This window comes from Carettochelys insculpta, chromosome 3, assembly GCF_033958435.1.
Source record: "Carettochelys insculpta isolate YL-2023 chromosome 3, ASM3395843v1, whole genome shotgun sequence".
Taxonomy (NCBI): domain Eukaryota; kingdom Metazoa; phylum Chordata; order Testudines; family Carettochelyidae; genus Carettochelys; species Carettochelys insculpta.
This window is the reverse complement of record NC_134139.1, coordinates 42,144,298-42,168,507: the sequence shown is the minus strand read 5'-3', so window position 1 is coordinate 42,168,507 and position 24,210 is coordinate 42,144,298. Positions and strand designations below refer to the sequence as shown.

Below are 24,210 nucleotides of genomic sequence, written 5' to 3'. Positions count from 1 at the left end.
GTCGCAGCCTTAAAAATGGTATCTCTCTTGCTAATTCAGCTCATTCATGGAATACAGAAAAATAGGAATAAGAAATGGAAAAAACCTGTACTGTTTTGTTATCTGTCCACAGCTGCCTGCCAGCACAGAAATGTGGCTCAGAGCCTGTTTTCTAACACTCCATCTAGTGTGTGTGTGTGTGTGTGTGTGTGTGTGTGTGGTTTTCACTGCTTCCCTCCGGAGACACTTTCACAGTTTAATAGATCTTATTTTAAGGAAGTTTCTCCTTATATTCATTAGCCAATAAAAATGTTACTGGTTCTTCATTTCAGCAGTCCTTTTCTGGTGTAGGCAGAATGTAATACACCAAGCCTCAGACCTGAGCCAAATATAATTTGGAATCCATCACTAGAGCACTACTGTCCGTTGTTATTGAGAGCAGCCTCGTAGGCTATGTTTACACTACAGCAATCTGTCGAAAAAGTTACTGTTGGAAGATATTTTCCAAAAACACTTCTGTCGACGGATTGTGGCCACATGTGAAAGTAGATCACTCTGTTGACAGAAAGGCCAACCGGAAGCACGGCAGACAGATCCGCCTGTTGACTCGGAAGCCCTGTCTGTCGACATAAGGCCCCCCCACCAGAGCATCCCCACAGCTTTTTTGTTGACAAATTCTGTCAAGAAATGTGTTCTGCCTCATGACAGTGAGGCACAAGGCAGTCAACAAAAGTGCTGAGTTCTGTTGACAAAACACAGTTTCAATGTGGGCTCTTCATGGGTTTTGTTGACAAAATGCCAGTTTTATCAACAAATCTCTGTAGTGTAGACATAGCTATAGAAGATAGGCTCAAATCAAACTGTCAGAGCCAAATGCTGAAAACCTAAGTGAGCGTCAGACCCAGCTCCAGGCTTTGCATCCTGAACCCACCTCTAGTTTGTCCCCCCAGTACCTTGTCCACAAAGTTGGGTTCAATAACATTCTGTTTTTCATTTTCATGAGCTCCTTCAATGGTGACAAAGAAAATGTTGATCCCAGACTCTCTCGCCAGTCGGGAGGCCTCCTCCACCTTATCAGTCGGCCAGCCATCCACCAGCACTACGACCACATTGGGCGCTCCACCTCGGTTCCCATTCCCGTCCAAAAAGAAGCTTTTGTTAATAAATGAGAGTGCCTTCCCTGTAAGAGAAGTGGATTGGAGGATGATTTACAGTAGCCTGCTTCTTTAGACATGGTAACACGGAACTCTTTAAGATAGTGTTACTTGCTGACCTAAAGCTACATGTCAAATTTCAACCCCAGAGCACGGGGAAGGGGTGCATGAGCAGAGAAAGGGTGGCTGCAGCTTGACACGGTCACGCAAACAAGAAGTGGGGTCACCTGATATGGTTCAAGCTTACACCCTGCCCTGCTTCCAACAGAGGTATGAATTCCTCCCTTTCTCTGCTCCTACTTTTTAGCACTGATGACCTATGACAGCAGAAGCCTCAGTTATGCCACTGGGAGCTGCTGATGGAGGCAAAGGGAAAGAGCGCACCTCACAACTCTCAACTTTCTTGACAACCAAACCCTACCATGAGCCAGGCGGGGGGGAGTGTTTCAAACTAGAATTTACAAGCGATGTAATTTATATGTAATTAAAATCTTTTACTTAAGCGGGGCTGACTAATCTTATGTTAAGGTCTTTGCTAGCTTCCATCCCTGCAGTCAGCCCAATGCAGAGGGCAGAGAAGTTAATAATACCCCACGAGTAAGATCGTGATACTTGTATCAGAGGGTGTCACAGCAATGTCTGGTGCTGGTCAGCAGCAGCCAAATCTGGTTATGCGGTGCTGCAAGGACTTTGGTTGCCCACTAGAACTAGACTCCCACATCTTATGGTCCATGTCAGGCTAAGGAGCTGCAGATATGCTACCCACAGGTTACATACCTACATTGGAAAGTCCTCCTTTCTGTGGAATTTTCTCAATAGCATTTTTCACATCCCTGGAGTTTGCATATGTTTTGAGGTAAAATTCTGTAGAAGGGTCATCACTAACATATACGGAGAAAAAAGGAACCATCAGTTTTTGTAATTTGCAGGATAGTTCTATTTGTAATAGTTTTTAGTAATGCACCCAGAGAAGGAAGAGCAAGACAGCTGGTAAAGCAATGAAAGGCATAACAGAGACCTTTACAAAGAAGTCTTTAGTGTTTTCTATACAAACACGTAGGTGTAATGATCTAGAAATACAAATGATAGACAGGTATCACCAATGACATAGCAATGGAATCAAACTTTTTTTTTTTTTTTTGACAGTGAACATTTCTCGATTCATTTAATAAGGTGGTGGTTTTCAACTAATGGGCCACAGACTCCTGGAAGTCTTAGACTAACTCTGCAGACTTCTAAACAGGTCTTCACCTCCGTAAGTTTTCAGGGGTCTACAAATGAAAAAAGGTTGAAAACCATTATAGTAAAGGCTACTTTCTTACCTTTGGTAATAGTGTAACAGAGAGAGAGTTTTAGTTATATGAATTAGTGCTTCTCTCATTTGAAAGCTATTTTTAGATAATTTTGTAACATGTATTTAAGTAAAAACTTGGTACGTAATTGTGTTTCAGAGACAGTGGAGGTCTGGAAAAGGCCAACACACTCTACCTCAGCCAGTCGTATATCTGTGTATCTCACTTAGACTTGTCCCACTTAAACTTTTCCCTAAACAAAACAAAAAAAAGGGGAGTGATTGTTTTCTTTTTATATATCACAGGGGTAGCCGTGTTAGTCTGGATCTGTAACAGCAACGAAGGGTCCTGTGGCACCTTATAGACTAACTGAAAAGTTTTGAGCATGAGCTTTCGTGAGCACAGACTCACTTCTTCAGATGCTGATCTTGGAAATCTGCAGGGCCAGGTATAAATAAACCAGAGCAAGGGTGGGGATAACAAGGTTAGCTCAGTCAGCAAGGGTGAGGCTTACTACCAGCAGTTGATCTGGAGGTGTGAACACCAAGGGAGGGGAAGCTGCTTTTGTATTTAGCCAGCCATTCTCAGTCATTGTTTAAGCCTGAGCTGAGGGCGTCGAATTTGCAGATGAATTGTGGCTCAGAAATTTCTCTTTGGAGTCTGGTCCTGAAACTTTTTTTGCTGTAGGATAGCTACTTTTAAGTCTGCTACTGTGTGGCCTGGGAGATTGAAGTGCTCTCCTACAGGTTTTTGTATATTGCTATTTCTGATATCTGATTTGTGTGCTTTGTGTGTGATTTCTTTTTATATGTTAGCCAACAAGTGCAGGCATGTTTCACAATTACATCTGCCTTTTCACACTAACAGTTGGCCTACACTGGGGTTTCTTTCCTGGAAAAGAAAAATTAAAAAAAAAACCCACCAAAAACAAACAAAAAAACCCCAAGTGGTCACACAGCCAAGCAGGACAGTTCGAGATAAGAGGTCTTTTCCCTGGAAAGAATTACTCCAGCTCTGTGAACAACTTTTGCTGACCCCACACCCTTTCAAGGTTGAAAAGGAATGCATGTGAACAAAGCACAGCTATTACCAGCTCACCTGAAGGCGCCTTTCGCAATCCTGTGGCTGTGAACTGTGGCTGTAAAAGAGAACACTCCCAATGCTGGGGCTGTGTGAATGTGATTGTGATTTTTCAACTTTACTTATTTTGACCTTGGGACATCGAAAAAACATGTAGCCTAAAGATTTAACTACAGGGTAGTAAACATGGTTTAACACCCTCTTGCCCCGCCTACTATTTTTCACTCATTACAGGCACCCTTAGCAGCAGGTTTGCCTTTTAATACTGTGCTGCTATTGGTATGTAAATAGTGCCTCAAAACCCCCTCATTGATTTGTGTTTTATCACTTTATTATTGGTTAGCAGGAAAAGAAATACAGAAATGTAAAGCTAAAAGGGACTACTATGATTATGTAGGGTGACCTCCGGCATCTTATTTACTTCTATGTTCAGTCTTTGAAGAGCACCAAGCAGATTTTTCCCACAGACAATATTATTCAGTCTCACATCTGAAACAGATTCTTCCTCCAGTTTCCCAAGGTGAATTTTAGATTGTTTATTCTCATTTACATTAGGTGTAGTGTAAAACTAAAATAATGTGTGGTCACTCCAAAAAGAGTTGGGAAGAGCGCAGTAGTGACTTTGAACAGATTGCGGTAGAACCAGCTATCGTGGGGAGACACACTTACCCATACTGAACAGTGCCCAGGAGAGGACCAGCTATGCCAACATCAAGCGCCTGAGCCACATCACTGAGGAATTTTTTTTGGATCTGAAAACGGCGTTTCCCAATACTCCAGCTCCCATCAATCAAGAATGACAAATCAATTTTGCAGTCTGAGACAGAAAATAACAGAGACTTTCTCATTTTTACCCTTACTGTACAGGCTCATGCTGGAAAAGCCAATTGTTTGCCAAAACAAACTTTCCCTTCTAATTACATGGCAGTGTCCGATCCATAACAATTGCAAATGGGCTCTAAAGTCAGTTACAGCCTAATTGTGCTGCTCATCCAGTCAATGGCAAAACACTCCTTGAGATGAATGGGACCAAAACTGTTTTAAGTAAAAAACTAATTAATGGTTTTTGCCTCAATGTAAGCTCCATAATTTCTCTTTAATATTACTTCCTACCAAGCAGGCTGACCAAGATTGGTGTATTTTCACTATCAAATAATCAAAAGGCTACAAAGTATCTATTGTTCCCACCTGATTATACAACAAACTTTATTTACGTCTAATTACTGTGTTGTCGCCTTAGGGAAAACCTTTCTAATTTCAAAAAAGCTGAATTATAGAAGTATGACAGGGAAACTGTTCACTCATGGGGAAGCATAGGGCATGGCTGCAGCTTCCAACATGCTACCTTAATCAAGGACCACATCACCCTGAATTCCTGCACCTTAACATGAAATTCTATCCAGAAATGTGACTGTGTATAGTGGGCAAGAACTGTCTCAGTCCATGGGACAAGAGTTTTGATACCTGCTAGTTCATTTTACTCTGTGTATCTGTAATTAACTGGGACTTTTTCCTCTGTTCAGCCACTTATTCCTCACAGCCAATGGCAGCCCTTTGAACCTAAATAATTTTGTAGTGAGGCTTCCCTAATTACTGTGACAAGATAAAATATATCCAACTTTCACAGACATGGTATTAAAATTAATTCAATATTAGATTAAATATTAAGATTAATGACACCATAATCCCTGATATTTAATTTATTTAAAATCTCTTTAAAATGCAGTTCCAAATGCACAAATTTCCATTTATTGCAGAATTTGGTACTGGCTGTACACAACAGAATGGCCACAGCTGTCTGTAACGTGAGGGGAAAGCTGGGGAATTTGTTAGCTCAGAGAAGGGCTCCTGTCAATGGTGGACTGGAGAATCTCTTCTCCCTACTCCAGGGTTTGCTTTCTTTGTCTCCCACCCTTTGCTTTAAGGCCTGATCCAAAGCCCCTAGAAGACACTGGGAACAATCTCTCCTCGACTTCAACAGGGTCAGAAGGAGTGAGAGTTTCCAGGGGTTCTTTCTCTACTACCCTCCTGCCATGCCTAGGTGTCTCTCCCTACGCTGCTGTGACCACTGAACCATTTTCTTATTCTCTGCTACCTCCATTAGGTCTGCTGCCAAGCCAGTAGAGTCCCAGGTCCAGAGCCAGCCCTGCTCTATCAGTTATCCCAGAAAAAGGGAGTGCTCCTGCTTATTGGTGCTCAGGTGCCAACATCAGCCCAGGCACAGCAAATACACTGCAGTCGTTAGTAAGCATCCCCCAAGCAGGCTCCAACTTCTGTGTCTGATAGCCTCTTACAAAGCCATTCCAAATTCACATGAAACACTGCATAAGTTTTCACACAGCTAACATCTCAGTTAGGGTATGTGTCGACTCCGGCTGGCAGCATGCTTCCCAGGTTGGGTAGGCAGGGGCAGGCTAGCTCTCCTCGAGCAAGCGAGCTAAAAACAGCACTGTAGACAGAGGTAGCACCAACCGTGGGTCAGGCTAGCTACCCAAGTATGTGCCACGGGGGTCTGGGAAGGCTGTACTCAAATAGCTAGTCCAAGCAGCTACCACACTGCTATTGTAACATGTTAGCTTAAGCAGAGCTTGCACATGTCTGTCAGCCCATAGTGGGAAGCAGTCAATGCAGCTGTACCTTTTGCTCTGAGTAAGTTAAGAGTTTGCTACTTGTTCCTTAAGGTAGGAAAAAATATTATTTACAGGAGTTAAGAAACATGGCAAACTCATAAGGTCTTCTAGTATTGTATAGGAACACATGTTCCAATTATTTTCTAATACCTTATGCTTAGTTGATGTTTGAGTATATTTTCAGAAGGGCAGGTCACATAACAACGAGAGTATTATTAATTATATAATTAATTCTGATTTACATACTTGGATTTCCCTGGGAAACTGGCTCCAAAGGTTTTGGATTTAATTCTTCCTTTGAGCTGAAGCCTAGAGAAATTAACAGAAAGTTTTGTCACCATATGCACAAGAACCTGTTCTGAGTCTGACCTCATGGACAGGAAGAAGGTACTGAGTGACCAGATGCATCTTATTCCTCATATGAATAAGGAGAGGGATCTGAAAGAGAATTGTGCTACTGCTTGTTATTTTGGTCAGGTGACATGAAAAACAATGCATCCCTGGGACATGTTGCTTGCCGCCACTGTTGTTACTGATCAGACAAGGAAAGAATAGGGCTCAGGTTATTGTGATTACTTCACACTGGCCTTACGTTATGTTTTAGTTCCTTTGCTTAATGGAGATGTCCACTTATTCATCCTGAAATCGTCTAATCGGTGAACTCTTAACCCAAGGTGGCCACCACATTCCATCTCTAAAGGGGATGAGGAGAATACTAAAAATTCAGTATCACAGAAAGCTATTTCCGTTTTTTTACACACACAAGCGAAGCCTAAATGACCGCCTAAAAATCTGACATACATACATGACAAAAATGATTGAAGAAAGTGTTACTTTGTATCCTATCCTGTTCCCTCCAGCTGACTCAGTTCAGAGGCTCATCTAAAAGGTTTACTATCCAACAGCCAAACCTGGTGGTGCAGACTCTTGTGAGTTCCTCTTGTGAACATAGTTCTATTTTGCTTTGTTTGCTAATGGTATTAGATTTGTTTTTTTCTGATAGCAACAACCTCACTGAGATGCTTCAAACAAGTAATATGTTCATGACAAACCACTTTTGGAATCTCTCTCACACAAAGTCATTCTTGCTACCTCACACAAATTTGTCCCAAAGATTAATCAAATTTTACATTCAAGCCTGTATATTTCACTTTCTGCACTATGCTGAAAACCACAGCAACCAAAGGAATTGTTGATATACTGACTAGACTTTTATAAGGGAAGAGAAAAAATGAGCCATTGAAAGTTGATTCTCCACTGCATTGCAACTTCATTTACCCCTGTTTTAAATTAATGTAAAGAGGGTGTACAATGCCAACATTCTGACAATAGCAACCTATACATCCTTTCCACTGGTGTAAATGAGTACCATGGTTTCAAGGCTTTGGACAGTCAAGCTGCTCATGTCCTGTTTTCCTATATGGAGATAGGCACAAGGACAAAGGGCATCCTATTGCATTATAGCCAGGTAAGTGAAGCAAATCATCAGTGAAGTCTTCAGGTTTTTTTTCTCTGAGCTAGGTTCTTCTTCTAGGGGGAGAGAGAAAAAAAACAAAGCTTGATTCAAACCCCATTGAAGTGAATGGAAAGATTCCCAAAGCCAAAATGTGAAAGCGCAAAAGCAGCTGCCTAAACGTCTGTTAATCCCTGCGTGTGACAAGATAAAGCAGAGGTGTGCCGGAGAAGTAATATTGAATCACACAGTATTGCAGGAGCAGCATAGGGATGATTAAAAGAGTTCAACGCTTCATGATTTAATATTTGGCCAGCCTGAGGTACATCGTTTGCATTAAGTGTCAAGACTTGGTCACATGTGAGGAGCTTTGGAGCAGAGCAGGACAAGAACCACTTCACGTTCAAGTAAAGAGAAGAAAGTGAGGTTGGCTAGGCCACATTCTCAGAACACCATTATCCGGCATAGTCTGTAAAGCTCTCAAATGGAACGTGCAAAGAAAAGCGAAAGAGGAAGACCTCAAACAACATGGAGAAGATCTACTGAGATTGAAGGAGACAGAGTGGAGGAGACTTGTAGATGACCTATGCTCTACCCAGAGTATAAGGGTTTAAGTCAAGTCAGTCAGCTTTTCCTAAGCTGAAGCAAATCACTTCTGCCTAAGTGTAAAAAACATTTTCTTCTCAGATGAACAGGACAAAATCAGGAAGATCACCTGGGGCAATAATGTAAATAAAGAAAAAACTTACTATGTAGGAGATAATTATATTTTGTTAATCAAAGAAACAGCAAACTGATTATTATACTCGTCTCTCACTGAAACAAGTAGTAGGAGAACCTGTACAAATCTTCATCAGCAGGCAAATGGAGGAAATACTGCAGACTTCCAAAGGGAACCAGCAAGAGGGCAGCATTAAAAGTCTGAATTAATTATAGACAATTAGACCTTATGAAGTGTCTTGGGGGTTCCTTTTTCCTGTAAAGCTGCCTGCTGCCCACAAATTAACTTGTCAGTGTGACTGTGCATAAAGAGAGCAGATAAACATGAATATCAGAGGAAGCTACCTCTGAAGGGAACTGGCAGTTGCAGAGCTTTGAATTCCTGCAGATGTTAGTGATCAGATCATCAGGGAAGACAGACCCATGCCAAGATGAAGAAGAAAAGCCAGCAGCAAGCTGTAGTTACAGCCCAATTCTAATTCCAGCTTCCCTGTGGTGTTCTCATAACTAATCTTTACAAGATACTAGCTTTTAAAACACTCTATGTGCTCGCACCGAAACCACCATGGAGATACCTTTTGGGGCAGTAACCAGCTTTTTATTCTGTTGTGGATACAAGGGGGTTTAATTTCTGGTTATGGCCTCTCCAGGCTATCATGTTACAAATAACTAGCAACATTAATAGAAATAATAAGTATTAGTCTTAACTGGGAAAAACGCACCTCAGCTTTAAATCCAACTCCCAGCTAAGAAGGCAGCTACCCACATATGAACTAAAATACCCAGACTGCTGCTGACTCCAAATACCAGCAAGATGGAGAAAAGGCACAAAGATCATTCTCTCTTGCCCCTTTTGAGCAGCCAGTTGCATCATAGCAGGAAACACAACCCTTCCCCATGATGGAGCCAGCAGCTGTGCCAGCCTCCCCAGATGCATCTGGATGTAGGGCATGGCTGTCTGCCCAGTGGAGTGGGACAGACTCACAGAGAACCACATACAGCAGTCCTTTAATTTAAAGAGTGGCACAGCTTCAGTGACAATATATGTACTTGGGAGCTTTAGAAGAGGTTCTCACTGAGTTGGCTGGGTCCCTTCCTCCTACCTCTCCTATTGTACCAGGGCCTTTTCTACACCCTTGGACAAAAAACTATCAATACAGGAACAAAGGGCAGGAGGCCTACACTGGTCCTGTTCTGGGGCTGCCAGGAGCTGTTTAAACTCCCTTCACAGTTTGCAGCCTATCTTCACGTGTATCCTGGTCACAATGGTTCCACTTTGGGCACACAGGGCACCTTGCAGGGAGGAGGGCTCTCCTATCACTGCAGATCTCCCTCTCCACCCTCTGACAGGACCATCTCTCAAAGTCAGATAGCCTTTCTGAAACATAGACCAGCCCCTTCCCTTTTCTCCCCTCCGGTGGCACTGGGTGTAGAGAGCCCTTGTGCCAGAAAGGCTCCCCCAAGTAGTCTTGACCGAGGACAGCAGCCCAGTGTCTTGTGACACAAGGAGGGATGTGCCCAGCACCTTGTTCTTGTGCTCTACTGTCACTGTCCCTTTCAGTTGGCATTTCTCTCCAGTGTGCGCTGTTAATAGCGTCTCTGACTTTAGAATACATGATCCAGAGGAGAGCAAAGGGAAAGGAAAATGCTTTTAGTGCATCAGAGACAGACTCTGCGCACAGCAGACCAAGATAATAAGTTCTTGTTATTAACATCAAAACTGCGTTCTGGCCTGCTTCCTGCCTTAGCTCAATCTGTCTAACCACAGGTACAGCTAGAGCACCACCAGACCAAAGAAAGAGAAATACCGATAGGCCTCAGAAAGGTGAGATACAAAAAGAAACAGAGATCGAAGTGATATGAGCTACTAGAACCTCTTCTCGTCTGTCTAGGACTTCCCTGTAGTTGCTTGGTCCTCCTGCAGCGAGCTCTGGTTGCTGCATCTCTGAGCTGATTTTGCATGCTGGCATGCACTTAGGCAGGAACTGTGAAGGTCAGGGCAGTGTTACAGAAAAGCAAAACTGAGCATGGTGTTATGCTGCAAGAATTATGTTTTCCCCCTTTGTGCTGCTCAGAACCCTCTTTATTAAAACGAGCCATGTCCCATATCAAGTGGCAACTGACAGCAAATGCTCTCCCCTGTGTTCTCTTTATTTCTTCCCAATAAACAGTATTTAATGTGTATTCCCCAATCCAGGGGAGGGCAATAAAATGGCATTAGTTTGCCAAGGCCCCTGGTGGGCTGCCACTGTTGTATTTACCTGTGCCGGCACAGGTGCAGGCAATTGCTGCTCCTGTTGGCCACAGATCACCTTTCATGGATAATGGGAGCTATGGGAACCAGGCTGAGTGGGACACTGCTTTCCGCAGCTCCTGTTGCGGGGAACATGTGAACCCTTCATTCCTTTAAAGACAAACACCAAGAAACCAATCTGGTGCTCGGCTGCACTAACACACCATCTTGCCTGTCACAAAAGCAAGGAGCATAGGTATTAGTGTGGCAGGCAGACTCTGATCCCTTTTTAATCAGACTGAGCAGACACCAGCGTTTAACAGGGCAGTTAACTGGCTTCAAAGAAAAATAAATACAGGCTATGTCTACAGTACAACTTACTCTGTATAACCAGCGCTGCTGGTGGCTGGAGGCCTGGGCTCTTAAAGTTGCTGCTAGAGCCGCCCCCCCCACCTCCACAGTATGATCCAGGTGGCACTGAGAGTTGTGTCTGGGAGGGATAGCATGGTCCTGGGAGTGCCGAGGGGTGGTTGTCCCTATCCGTGCCCTTTCTGTCCAAGGAGCGAGCCCTTCTGGTGGGGAGGGGTCTGGAGCTGAACTCCCCTCTCCCACCGACTCCTGCCACACACACACACACACACATTGTGCAGGGCCCAGCAAAGTCTGGTGCCGGCCCAGGATAATCTACGTCACACACCCCTAGGCAATGTAAATTACACCAACCTAAGCACTGGTGTGGATAGCTTCTCCCACTGATATAGCTGTTGGTAAGCCACCAGGGGAGCTCTTTCCTGCTGAGTTAGTCTTAACCAGCGGCCCTACAGTGACCCAGCTGCACCACTGTAACTGCTGTTGTATAGACATAGCCATAGTAATACATTTCAAAGTACCATGGAAAGTGTGAAGAGCATCATATTCGCCCCCTGAGTGATCTACAACTAAGGGAAACAGATGAGCATTCATGGTGCCTTGTGTAACCAGAACAGGTGAGAAAACCAAGCAGTAGCTCTCCAGGGGGAGGAAATCAAAGGAGATTACACAGACGATAGTGAATGCTGGACTTAGAGTGAGGAGAGTGTGAAAGAGAGAGCAGGTTGCACTAGCTATGAGGATCTTTGTTTGACAGCTGTGTAGGAGGTAGATTGAGGACTGGACATAGAACTGGGGCCATGAGCCACTGATGCCAAGGCAGATACAAAAGCCTATAACTCAGCAAATGGGCAGAAAGCAGCGAACAGTTGAACTACAAAGGGACTCCTAAAATGAAGGGACACTGTTGTTCCGCTTGAATCATGAGGGACCAAGAAGAAAGCAATAAAGGGACAACAAAAGGGGGATTTGGAGCAGAAAAGGCAACTTGTGGCACAGAAATCTTCTGAGGAGGGAATTTATTAACACTGGGAGCAATAACTAACCCCTGTAGCAAGGAAGAGGGTTTCCTTTCTCACCCCATATTCAGGTGTTTTGTTTTATTTTTGACATGTTCAACTTTTGGGCTCAGAGTTTTCAGTTTTAGTACCTCCCAGAAAAAATAATAGTTGTTGAAAATGTGAGCAAAGCTAGTTCTTTCATTGTACTTTACATAGCAAATTGCAAAAAGCTTATCCTTGTAGAAAAAAATTTCAACCTTCTTTTGAACAGTTCTTGTGCAGCAGGTGGTGCATAGAAAGTTGAAATTTGGAATAGGAAGTAGTTCTCATTGACCTAAAGTGCCATTGAAGACTTTGAAACTTGGTTATCCTTTGGCCATGTTATGAGTCTGTGTGAACACTATCCTATCTCTTCCTTTACACTGATCTCATGATAGGCCTAATTCTCCATTGTTGAACACCTTTTGGAGTCAGCAATTTGTGCACAGTGAAAATAAAAAAAAAAAGCCCTTCTGAAATGGTAGCACATCAGTTTTACTTGCCTATGTGTAAATGAACAACACAAGGTGCAGATTTGAGCTCAAACCTGCAAAAAACCACAAGTGCATACTTGGAGGACCAGAGCTTCCATTTGTAAACTGTACTTACAAATCATGAAACAAAACCCTTCCCTTGGTCAGCCACTGCCAACTTCAATGACATGGCCATCTAGAGCTCAAATAATATCACTTTCCTGTCATCTTTACCACAGATGTAATGTATACTAACTGTGCATCACACTATGTGAAAGACACCCAATATGCTATACTGTACTTTCACAACACTACAGAGTAATTAATTATGAACATTTACCATCCTATCTACCAATCAAACTTTGCAACCAAATTCATAGTTAAGTGCCTCATTGCCTGATCTGTGCCTAAAGAAGGCTTTGTGTTTCCACACAGGTCTAGCTGAGGTAATTTTGCAGTTACTTACACTCCAAACCTAGTCAAGTGAACTTAACATTTATGGAAGGTTGTGGGTCAGCTGACTGATTTATTTTCCACTCAATGATAATGCCACCTACCAAATATTTCTCTGTACTAATTGGGGAGATGGTCAGTTCCTGTGGGCCTCCTGGTTCTGTCAGCCCCAATTTAATTCTTATAGCCCTGGGAATGTCAGCTCATTTTATGGGCAGCTCACACCATGCTAATTAGATTTTCCCTTTTTGGATTGTCACAGCTGTCCATGTTCATTAGACAGCCAGTCATTTGAATGCGGCCACAGTTGATGCATGCACATTAGAAACTGTTCCTTTGAAGTGACACTCTGAATTCATAAGATTTTTATCACTAGTCTACACCCACATTTGAGTTAAAGAGAAAATACAAATACAACTGCCCTAATGTGTTTTCATCATGTTTCAAGTTACCTCTCATTTTTTTTGTCTCCAAATATAAATCCTCACTACTTGTCACTGTACTGCAGTTTATTCCACACAGACACACCAGATTAGCCTATCCTACTCAGTAAAATGTCCCCACCCAACTCAGCCTGCTCTCATTATTTCAGGAAAACCTGTTCATCTACACACGGATACACAGTTAGGCATATAGAATCACCTCTCCTGACTCTGGGTCTGAGTTAAGCAAAGTCTAATTCATAGCTCAGCTCAGATGGAACTACCACTTCCAAATGGCTTGAAAATTGGGCTCAAGACTGCTGCAAGCTGAGTTTCACAAAGAGATCAAAGAATCGGGGAAGCTGGAGATGGAAGAATCTATTTCATTATAAGCTCCATCCCTATGCCATTGCAGGACTGTTCCCAGCCTGCTGTATCATGTAAGATAACACTCACTGTTTCATGGCTATTTCAGAACACAAGCCTTTTGAAGAAGGGACAGTCGTTTTCTAAATATTCATACAGCACCGAGCACAATGGGGCTCTGGCCTGTTTGACCACTAGGCACCTCAGCACCAGAAAGGTTAACTGATAATTTCCTTGGGATACTATTCCATAACATCATCATTTTACTTTACGGAATTTTCTATATATGTAGTTTGTGTTTCATCTTAACTTTTTTATATTAGACACATCGACCGATCTCCTTGGTTTTTGCAGCCTAACTGCAGATTGTTATCATGCCCCTACATTTTCCACTATACACATTGTTCTTTTAAGGCCCTTTTTTAGCATCCAGAACCACCTTTTACAGCACAGTTTGCTATTCTCTGTAGAATTCATCAATTCAGTCCCTAGAACAGGGCTTACTTGAGGCTGATGGAAACTCAGGGAAGTTGCAACCAACTAGCAAGAAGCTGAAAGCCACAGCTGCTGTTGTATATCATAATAGTTTCAGTAAATGGAAGTTATTACCATTAGCACTGTGGGCGTTCTTAAAAAGTGTTAGTTTCTCCCCAGGGGTGTAGAATGATGATCATTCCTAATGTAGTTGCTGGTGTTTCATTGTGTTATATATTTAGCTGTGTCAAATAGGCTTGATCCAGATTTCCATGTATCGCTTTCCATAGCTTTCATGCATAAAAAGAGCAGAGAAATTATTACTTAAAATCATGGAATTATAGGAATTTACAAACCACTTTGCACAATTTAGAAAAGTCAATTGATAGAATGAATTGTGAAGAGAATGTAGTGAGGGTTTGGTTGTTTGTTTGTTTTTTGGATCAGGTAACCTGGAAACCTTTATGAAGACATTTCAAGTTCTTTTTAGTAGCCTCTGATCTTCTGTCTCTGTATCAAGCACATCCCTTTAGATCAGTTTTATTCTTTTCATATTCACTCACATTAACAATGGGACAAGGGCTGACCTTTCCTCCCCCTTTATTTATTTATTTATTTGGCCAGGTCAGCAAAAATGTTCCACTAAAGAAGCCCTCCCTCCCACTGCCTCCTATGGTATATGTTGACGTCTGTCCTACCACAATCTTTCCAAAACCAAAGAGAGATTAGCTGCCACAGTTTTCCTAATACTGTTGGACTTTCTTTGGATATACTCCACTTACGAGCTACTTCCTGCGAGATGATAAAACATTGTTCTGAGAGTCTCACAATTCATTCTAAACCCCTGTGACTGAGCTCTCTCTCTCTCTGCTACTCCTTCAGGCAGTGGTTTCTGTGCTCACATCCTTAATAAGTTTCTATAGAGGAGTGGTCCCTCCCTTTTCCTGTACTAGCCCTCTTTTTTTTTTTTAATTTACAAATGATAAATGATGATGATTGAATCGGCTGACTGCAAATGGGACAATCCTTACATCTCAGCAGAACAGCAAGATGACAATGATGTATTATTCCTTGGATTATAAGAAGATAAATGATAAAGTGAGTTCACATCCCTGAGTGAAAGAAATAAAAAATTCTTGAAAGGAGCCAGGGTTCGTTACATGATGACTACCCAGTTCACACTGAACAGTCTATGTGGTGTGGTGAGGACACTGCTGAAATTGCAAGATTTTACTTTAAGAATGGTGGTATGGGCTTCCTGGTTCTGATTGCAGGCTAGGGTTTTGCTGTAGAGAAGTGTGTGATGATAATCAGTCTGGAAAGAAACAGCCCAAAAGAAGGTGTTGTGACTGGTACCTCACTGTCAGTTGCTTGGAGCAGATGAAATTTTTGAAGAAATGTAAGAAGCTTGGCAAGAAAATGGATTTATCTGGATGGACCTCAGCTTAGACAGGTGTGACTTGGATAGTGACACAGAATTCCTCACACATCAAGCCAAACCTGTAGAACTGATCCTGGTTGTTCCACAAGAGGTATGTGTTCACCCTGTGTGATTAAGAAAAATAAAACTTCTTTTCTGGAGAGCATGGAGCGGGCCAGTAACTTCCCGTCAGTCATGTGCTGAAGTTGGCTGGAAGCAACACATTTGAGACGCCAAAACTGGAGTTGAAATAAGATGAAGATAGGACTTGTTAAGAATACTACAAAAATCACTCCACCCAAGACTGATATTTCCCCGTTTGCTTGTTTTCCTTGTGATGAAAACAACATCCTCATTCATGATATGGAACTTCTGTTTTGTAACAGCCTTGGAGAAACATTAGGATGTTGGAACAAAATATTAGCTGAACTAAAATAAAAACTAAAAACATCTCAGTATCATTCTTCCTCTTCTGTAGGGACAGGCTCTTCCAGGCCAAAACACCTGCTGCTCCTTCAGGCCCCATGGTGAGACTTCTGCCTCTTTTAACTCAGCTCCTTTGAGCCAAACTTCTCCTGCATGTGATGTCACATCCACATGGAACCAGAGAATCTGGGAGCAGCATCCCTTGAGGCAGCTCATCTGCACTAGCAGCACCTGCAGGCCTGGGCTTTAGCCATTCCCCTTCACCCTCCCTCCTCCCCCTCTGGCACCAGAGGTGAGCACTGTATTTTGCCATTGATGAGAGAGATCAGGAAGAACCAAAAGGAGTGAGCGTATAAACAAAATGCTGAGAATATATGTGAGGGAGAGAATATGTGGGAGGAGGGATAGCTCAGTGGTTTGTGCATTGGCCTGCTAAACCCAGGGCTGTAAGCTCAGCCCTTGAGGGAGCAATTTAGGGATCTGGGGTAAATACATAAATAAAAGAAATCTGTCATTGGTAATCATAGGTCCTGCTGTGAGTACAGGGGACTGGAGCTGATGACCTCTCAAGGTCCCTTCCAGCTCTATGAGACAGATATATCTCCATTTATATACATAACACTTAAGCATGATGTGGGGACACAGAACAGGGTCAAAGCTAGGGAAGAGGACAAGGAAGACTGAAGCAAGGGGAAGGTCCATGAGACACCTGATCTCTTTGAAAGATAATTTGAATATCCACAGAGGAAATGGCTAACATCCTGGGAGACATTAATGCACACAGATTACACTAGAGCACATCTGTGACTGAGCTAGTACTTGGTTTCACATGCCCAAATATGGGGGCAGGAGGTAGCAGCTATTCAGTAGACATAAATTGCTAGGTGTCCCATAGGATCACCATGAACATCATATGGAAAGTAACATATGAACCTATCCCAAATGACAAACATTTTAAAATGAAAGGGAAATGAGGGGAGATTAGGCCCCTTGGAGACCTTACCAAGATGGACTGGAGACCCAGCAGGTTTCCGGAAGGTCACAACTGGATCTTGGCGTTGCATACCTGTGTGATTTGACATCGGTGTCAATTTCAATTGCTTAATACAGACTGCTTGTTATTTTTAATTCAGAGAAATGTGATTACTGCAAGTACAATGGACCTGAACGTAATACTCACTAATTTCATTCGGACGAATGGAAAAGGAAGGGAGAAACAGTGATCAAAGAAGCACTCTCAGTGACAAAGGGCCAGATTAACAGCTACTGAAAGTGGATGTTTCTCAATGCAATTGTACTGATGTACACCAGACCTGAATCTAGGGCACAGAATCACTCCTGAAAAGGGCTAAGCGCACTCGACAGCCAGACATTGAGGGCACTCAGTGACTTGCAGGATTGGGCCCTTGAGCTTCAGTGTGAAAGAAGTCTGAGACATGGCCGTGGAACCCAAACCATGACTATTTAGCAACACCAAATGTACCTTTGTTAAATGGTTTGAGATTATATTTACAGAACATTTATCAGTTAGCTATTTTAATTTCTTTTTTCTTTATCGAAAGCAGCCCTCATTAATCGTTTATTTCCAGTGCTGAGTTTGTTAGCAGTGCCGACTGCTGGAAAAGAGCTTGGAACAATATTGAATTATTTAACACTCTGCAGATGCAAATGGTATAATTTGCTACATAGAGAAATGTGAAAAGTTACTTAACGCTTTTACCTGTATTGGCTCGAGGAACATTTCTGCTAGTTGTGTAGGTTGAAGTGCCCCTGAAGGCTTTAAAAACATTTTATTGGTTAGTGCACCGAACTTAAATAAAATTGTTTTTATTATTTTAATTATAAAATCTACTAAATCCATACTGCTTTAGCTACATACCTTGATTCTGGCCTCTTCCTTGTGCAGCCTGAACCTGCCCTAAGTAGGCGTTAATAGAAAATGTCATTTAGATTATGTTTAGCTCAAGGCTGTTATTACTTGGCATTTTCTCTGAGTTTCATTTTGCACTTGACCGAGTTAATGATGTGTATATGGAGTTTCCTTATACTGCAGCAAAATGCTTGTGCCTATTCATGTTTCATTTGGAGGCAAAGTGAAAAATAAATAATTCTTGTTGTTTACATGTAGGAATGTTATTTGTCCACTATAGTAGGGCTGCAGAAACAACTTCATAGTTAGGAGTTTAAATGAGCGCTGCAATGGAAATGTTTTCCATCTTTATTGTTCTCATTAAGTATTTATATTGCAGCTTGATCTAGGAGCCCCAGCCATAAGCCAGGACCCCATCATGGTAGGTGCTGTACAAACACAAGAGAGAGCGACCTTGTTCCCGTGAATTTACAGCCTGAATATAAGACAGAAGACAAAAGATGGATACAGGGATATGCGAAAGCCCAAAGAAGCAACAAGACAAAACATAACTAATATGGCAGAAGGGACATTGTTTTATGGATTAATAACATAAAATGTTTTTGTAAAAGAAGGACTTTAGCACAAAGTTTTGAAGAGTTCACCAATGAAACTACAACCTTTCAGTCATGACTCAAAAATACACTTTAAAAATGCCACAATCTTTAAATTTATTTTATTCATTAACTTCCTTAGCAATGGTCTCATTCAAAGCCCCCTAAAATCAGTAGTGAATTCTTCAGTTGATGTCAGTGGATGTTGGATGAGGCCCTCTGAGCTAGATCTTTGGATCTTACGGACAAGATTAGGTGGAAAACTTTCAGGTGTTAGCTCAAGAAAAAAACTGTACTTTTGATTGCTCCAAATGATCTTGGTGTTAGAAAAGCTGGTGAAAGTAATCCCATATTGGAACAAATTAGAATCTTTACTGGCATAACTTGCTGAGTTTGTAAATTTCATTAATTTCCAGGTATTCCTAACAGCTTTCCACACAGAGCTTGCAAGCTCCAGGAGCTTTAGGGATCCCATTTAAGCATCTGACAAACATAACTGGTGGAACTGGTAGGCTCTGTAAACTCCAAAAGGATATTGCTCTGGCTCGGGGAGCTTAGAAAACTCGCAGATACACCTACCAAATCTGGCTGAGTTTTTAAGTTCTTTTATGCATCAGAAGCTGTACAGAACTTTTGCAAGGGCCTCTTTTTTCTCTTGGAGAGCCAGCAGAGATTTCTGCATATGCCAAAGAGTCCAAAGAAGATTATATATGAAGCTGAGAGCTGTCACAAGGATGATGCTGCCACAGAGTTCATAATGTCTATTGAACATTATTTACAATTCCACTAGGAAGGAATACAATAAAAGAGCCAGTTGTCAAACCAACAGAATTGTAAGTTCAATTTCAAAAGAGTCTATCCCACTAACCTGACACCCCTGCACTCCCATGCTAAAAATCAAACCCAGCATGGCCCTGGATTTGTAATCCTGTCGACAACACTGGATTTTGAGAAAGCTTCTCTCTAAAGATGTTACCAACATCTCAGAATTTTGCATAGTTCTGTTGGCCTTCATTAGCCCAGATAAACATGAGGGGTTTTGATTCACCGTTCCAGTGAACAAAGAGGATGTTGTTATTTTAAATGTAAAAAAGCCAGAGAGCCTGCATCACAGCAGTATGTTAAAAAGTGAGTGTTTATTAAAAAGGAGCACTGAAAAATCAGGGGGCTGCAGCTTCAGCGGGATTGTGACAAACTGGCTGCAGCAAATCAGACAGAGGGAATCCCTGGGGAAAAAAAAGGGATCAAAAGTTAACAAGATGCAGAACACATTCGGCAGAGTGCTATGTCACTGCAAACTACAGAGAGGGTAGTAAAGCCCAGTTACTGGACTTTTCCTGACTGGAAAAGTCAGCAAATAACATTAGCGTGCGACTGCAGACCAGCTCTGGGATGCTTTGATTAAGTAAGACCCAGCAGAACCCATAGCTGATACAATGCAATCCCAACCTAGAATTAGGGGAATGCATTCTGTAGCAGAGGGCTAATCAAAGCCCTCAGCTGGAAACTGATCCCAGGTTCTGGTTGGGACAAGACTTATGGTGAGCATGAACCAGACATCATGGCGGCTAATGAGGAAGTTATGCCCAGGGTATAGAGATGAAGATACATGGGCCAACCTGGCCAGCAGAGCTCAGCAGGAGACAAAGTTGTGACCCAGAGTGGGAAGAACTGCAGGACCATACACCACAATGGGAGCTGGAGCAAGAGAGAGAATGTCACCTCAGAGCAATGTACAGAAAGTATGAAGGAGTGGCTCCATAAACTGCAGCAGCTGAGCCAGCTGGGCTCCCTCTGCTCTGCAGCTGCAAACCCGATGCAGAACCTTCAGTCCATGAGATGCAGGTAAGCAGCAGCAACAGGTGAGTAAGGGTTAGTATGGTTTGATGGCCCAGGGCCTACCTCCAATCCCCCACTCACTGTAATCAGACTTTTGATGTCCAATCAGAATATCTGACCAGACACTGCCAGGTACAATTTTTTAACAGAATTGAGCTCCTGCTGTTCAGGCAGCAGATAACAACTGAGCATAGCCCATGTTACTTTTCATTCAGTAGAAGCCAGGTATCAGTGCTCAGCTTGAAGAAACTTGCTAGCCTTTGAACATGTTTCTTTTTCTTCTTGGCGAGTAATTAAATACTGCAGGCTGCTTCAAATATTTGTATTACAGCTTGTGGGCTAGAATGAAAGCAGGTTTATGGATCAAGATGAAGGAGGAGCGCTGACCAAACATGATGCTGTTGTCAATAGCACTAATGCAAAGCCAGGAAAAACATCACATTTATGCCAGATTGTGAGCCATAATCTGAGGTTTTCCAAACAGCACTGGTCTAACTTGAGCCAGTGTTTTAAAGCTTTCAGCTCTCACTGAGGGAGTTTAAGTATTCCACAGTCAGAATGACATATGTCATAGCAATACTAAAGATTTGTTTTTGGAAGGGGAATGTAAAACAGAAGGATCAGTATGACAATATGCATCAAGAAGCTGAGGGAGGTTGCAAAAATTCAAGTGCCCATAATTTACCAAGGCAGAAACTTGCAAATGAGTGTCTCAAGTTAGACACCTAAGTAACTGTGGTTCATTTTCAGAGATACTGAGCACCAGGACCACCCACAGGAGTTGTGGGTGCTCAGTATCTCTATAAATTAGGCTATGCATTTACTTTCATGTTTACATATAGATTTAGATGATTCATTTAGGTTCCCACATTTGGAAATGCTGACCCAGGTTTGTGCAGGATTTTCTCAAGTTCCACTTTAAAAACGTGGTGGGGAAATCCTGGACATACTGAAATCAAAGGGAGTTTTCCCATTAGCTATAAATCTGAGCCTTAATGCTACTGCAACACTGCTGCTTTAATATGCACTTTATCCACTCCTCACATCCAGGAGTTGCAGCACTGTACTTACTTGATGCTGCAGCTGCCACAGCAGAGTAAGCTGGGTGGATGCTGCTTGTGCCTAGACAGAAACAAAAGAGTTTCTAATTTTAGAAGGTTTTAAACAATAGAAAAAATGTACATGCTTCTTAATGAAAGAAAGTGGAGATGGAGGAGGATCAGGAAAAATCAGGTGAGCAAAGTCCATAGGAGAGAGCTCTTATGGAGGCTCTTTTTTAGGGTCCAAGGGGGATTGGGGAAAGTAAACGCAAAAAAATCTATTTTGACTAATATTTTTAAGTTATCATTAATCAAATTATTCAAATAATAAATCAAACGATACTCAAATCTCTGTTAAATTATCAGCCCACCTGCCCAGCTGGCCAAATCATTCAAAAGAATCTGTGTTGAATAACACATCTGAAAATTATCATGATTTTATTATGGGCAGAAAGGGGTCCCAACCTGGGGAACAATGCAACGCGGATGTAAGTCAATGTTGATATACAAGTGGTATCTATAAGTAGCACTTCTTCCTCCTGAGAATATACATATAAATAGACCTGTATAGATCGGGGTGCACAAACTGGGGGTGCACTCCCCCAGGGGGCACGAAATTTCAAAAGAGAGGGTGCAGCAACCAGCTTCCCTCCCCCACACATGGGGGCCCTCTGCTGCCTCCCTCAGCCTCTTTCTGGTCACCTGCCCTGTGTGCAGCACCCACTGCTTGCCCCCTGCCTCCCTGGTCTCTGCCAGCAAAGAGCTGGCTTCGTTTCTGGTCCCCACTATCCCTGAGGGGACCTCCTTTGCCTTCCAGCAGTTTCTCTTGGCTCAGCTGCCCTGTGAGCATCCCCCACTCTCCACCGTTGGGCCACTCAGAATGCACAGAGTCCCTGAGGCAAGCGGCAGGGACAGCTGGTGAGTTCCTGGCTTGGTAAGGTACTCTCCTGGGGTCCCTCCTTGGTACCCTCCTGGGGTCCTGCCCCCAAGCACATCTCTCCCTTTGGGACACCCCATGGAGTCCTCCCACAGGTTGGGGGAGCCCTGGCTAATCACAGGGCCAATAAGGAGGGCCTGACATAAATAGTTTGCTCACCCTGTTGTAGATAAATGTAGCCACCTTTACCTATATAGTCTATACTTACATAACATCAGGTTTATGTTTATGAAACACATACTAATAGATGGTCTCTGTAACCTTTCAGAATTCAACATTAGCACTCTAATGCATGAATTCCGCCCCTCCTTTCTGTTGATTCTTTTATACTTTATTAACATTCCTACTTTATGGTCTTTAATAAATGTTGATGGTTTACTACACAAGGGCCAATTAGGCTTTGACCTATTCTTGAAGTATTGATTATCATTATTTATTAGGAAAGTTGCAGGTCAACAAGACAGGAAAAATAATCCCTGCTGTCACTCTACTGACCTGTATCCCTGACCCTATGAATTGCAGGTCGAGGTTTGGTAGAGGTGATAGCAGTTGTCGTGCTGGTTGTTGTAAGGATTGTCATTGGCTTTAGTGTTGCACTGGTGGGTTCTGGAGTCACAGTGGTCTTCAAAACTGTGGTGGTAACTTGGGTAGTCGATACTGGTCCTGGAGATGTCTGATATTCTTTGCGGAGTGTATCACCTAACAGTGTTTAAAAGTTGATAATGCAATTAGATGTGACATATGTAGAATCAATCAACTGTGTCTACTTGTTTTAAATGAGCAACAAAGTAGCCTGAATTCATGCTGGCTACATCCATGAAAATGTCTATAAGCACCAAACCCTTGAATGCCTTCACTGCTGTGCAGAGATATAGCATGTGGTGTGGTATTACACCATTCCGCATAAAGCAATCACAAGGAATTAATTTGCAGCTTTCATGCCCTTGATGCAGTATCTAACAGTACAGCAGTTTCTAACTTCTAGGGAAAAATGCTTCAGGGAATCGTGTCAAGATCAGAACAGCAGCCGTCTGTGTAGCTGAGGTGATGTGAGGAGAGGTGGGAAAAGTACAACATCAGGGGAGGGAGGTGGTGCTGTACATTATGCTAAATTTGATTCTCCTCAAACCAGGTATTTTAAAGTTGGGTATTCACATTGTTATGATGGAGAGGAAGACTAAATGGTTCTAAATATGCTAGCAGCCCATGCCTCCTAAATATTACAATATTAAAGGATTTTATGTACATACATGCTTTTAAATTTCAATATATCTGCTTTAACCCCCCCCCCACCTCCCCAAATCGTCCATCTCAATCTATCCACAAAAGCAGCCAGAGAAACAAACATTGTAGACCGCTGCCCTCAGTCTAGTTTCTGTTTACTTAACTCACAGCTCCAAGGAATTTTAGCTACATCTGCACAGCTTGGTGTTTCGCTGCTGCTGTTCTGCTGGAAAGCATCATCCCTGACGCTGTCTGCTGGTTTGTTTACCTGCTGCTAGCCAGCCAAAAATGCAAACTGCAGATTGTTTTCAAGTGGTAACAGAGCTAAGAAAAACAAAATAGAAAGTGGAAAAAAACAATAACAAAAACAAAAATAGCTTCCTTAGAGCTGAATTGTGCCTGGCCATGCAAAGCTGTGCCCTTGAGACAAAGTTAGCAGGCACCACAAGCCCTACCAGCATCTTTGTTTTGACAGCATGCAATAGCCAGGGGACCGTGAAGAGGGCAATAATACTGGCAGCCCCTGTGGGGCTGGGAAGGACTGTGTTGACAGTGCAAACAGGCTTCTAGTCTTTCTGCCAGAGAACACACAGCAAGGGTAGCAAGTGGACACTGCTCTGAGTCCACATCCAGTGCTGCTGGGAGCATTACAGAACTCAGCTCCAGAACTCTGCAGATTTGCTGGACAGTCACTGGTGCTCCTATCCACTCCCTGCCAGTGTA

General features: G+C 42.6%; 1 protein-coding gene across 1 annotated transcript in view; it reads right to left on the bottom strand.

Moving 5' to 3' along the window:
• VIT (vitrin) overlaps positions 1-24,210 on the bottom strand; it is a 70,393-nt gene that overhangs the window by 8,720 nt on the left and 37,463 nt on the right. Inside the window, exons 8-16 of the mRNA XM_074988543.1 lie at positions 22,759-22,962; positions 21,358-21,408; positions 17,864-17,902; positions 17,705-17,761; positions 16,988-17,050; positions 6,382-6,444; positions 4,175-4,322; positions 1,911-2,014; positions 933-1,159 (exon numbers count right to left, since the gene is read on the bottom strand). Of these exons, the coding sequence (XP_074844644.1) occupies positions 933-1,159; positions 1,911-2,014; positions 4,175-4,322; positions 6,382-6,444; positions 16,988-17,050; positions 17,705-17,761; positions 17,864-17,902; positions 21,358-21,408; positions 22,759-22,962 (956 nt within the window). The remainder of the gene's footprint in view (positions 1-932; positions 1,160-1,910; positions 2,015-4,174; positions 4,323-6,381; positions 6,445-16,987; positions 17,051-17,704; positions 17,762-17,863; positions 17,903-21,357; positions 21,409-22,758; positions 22,963-24,210) is intronic.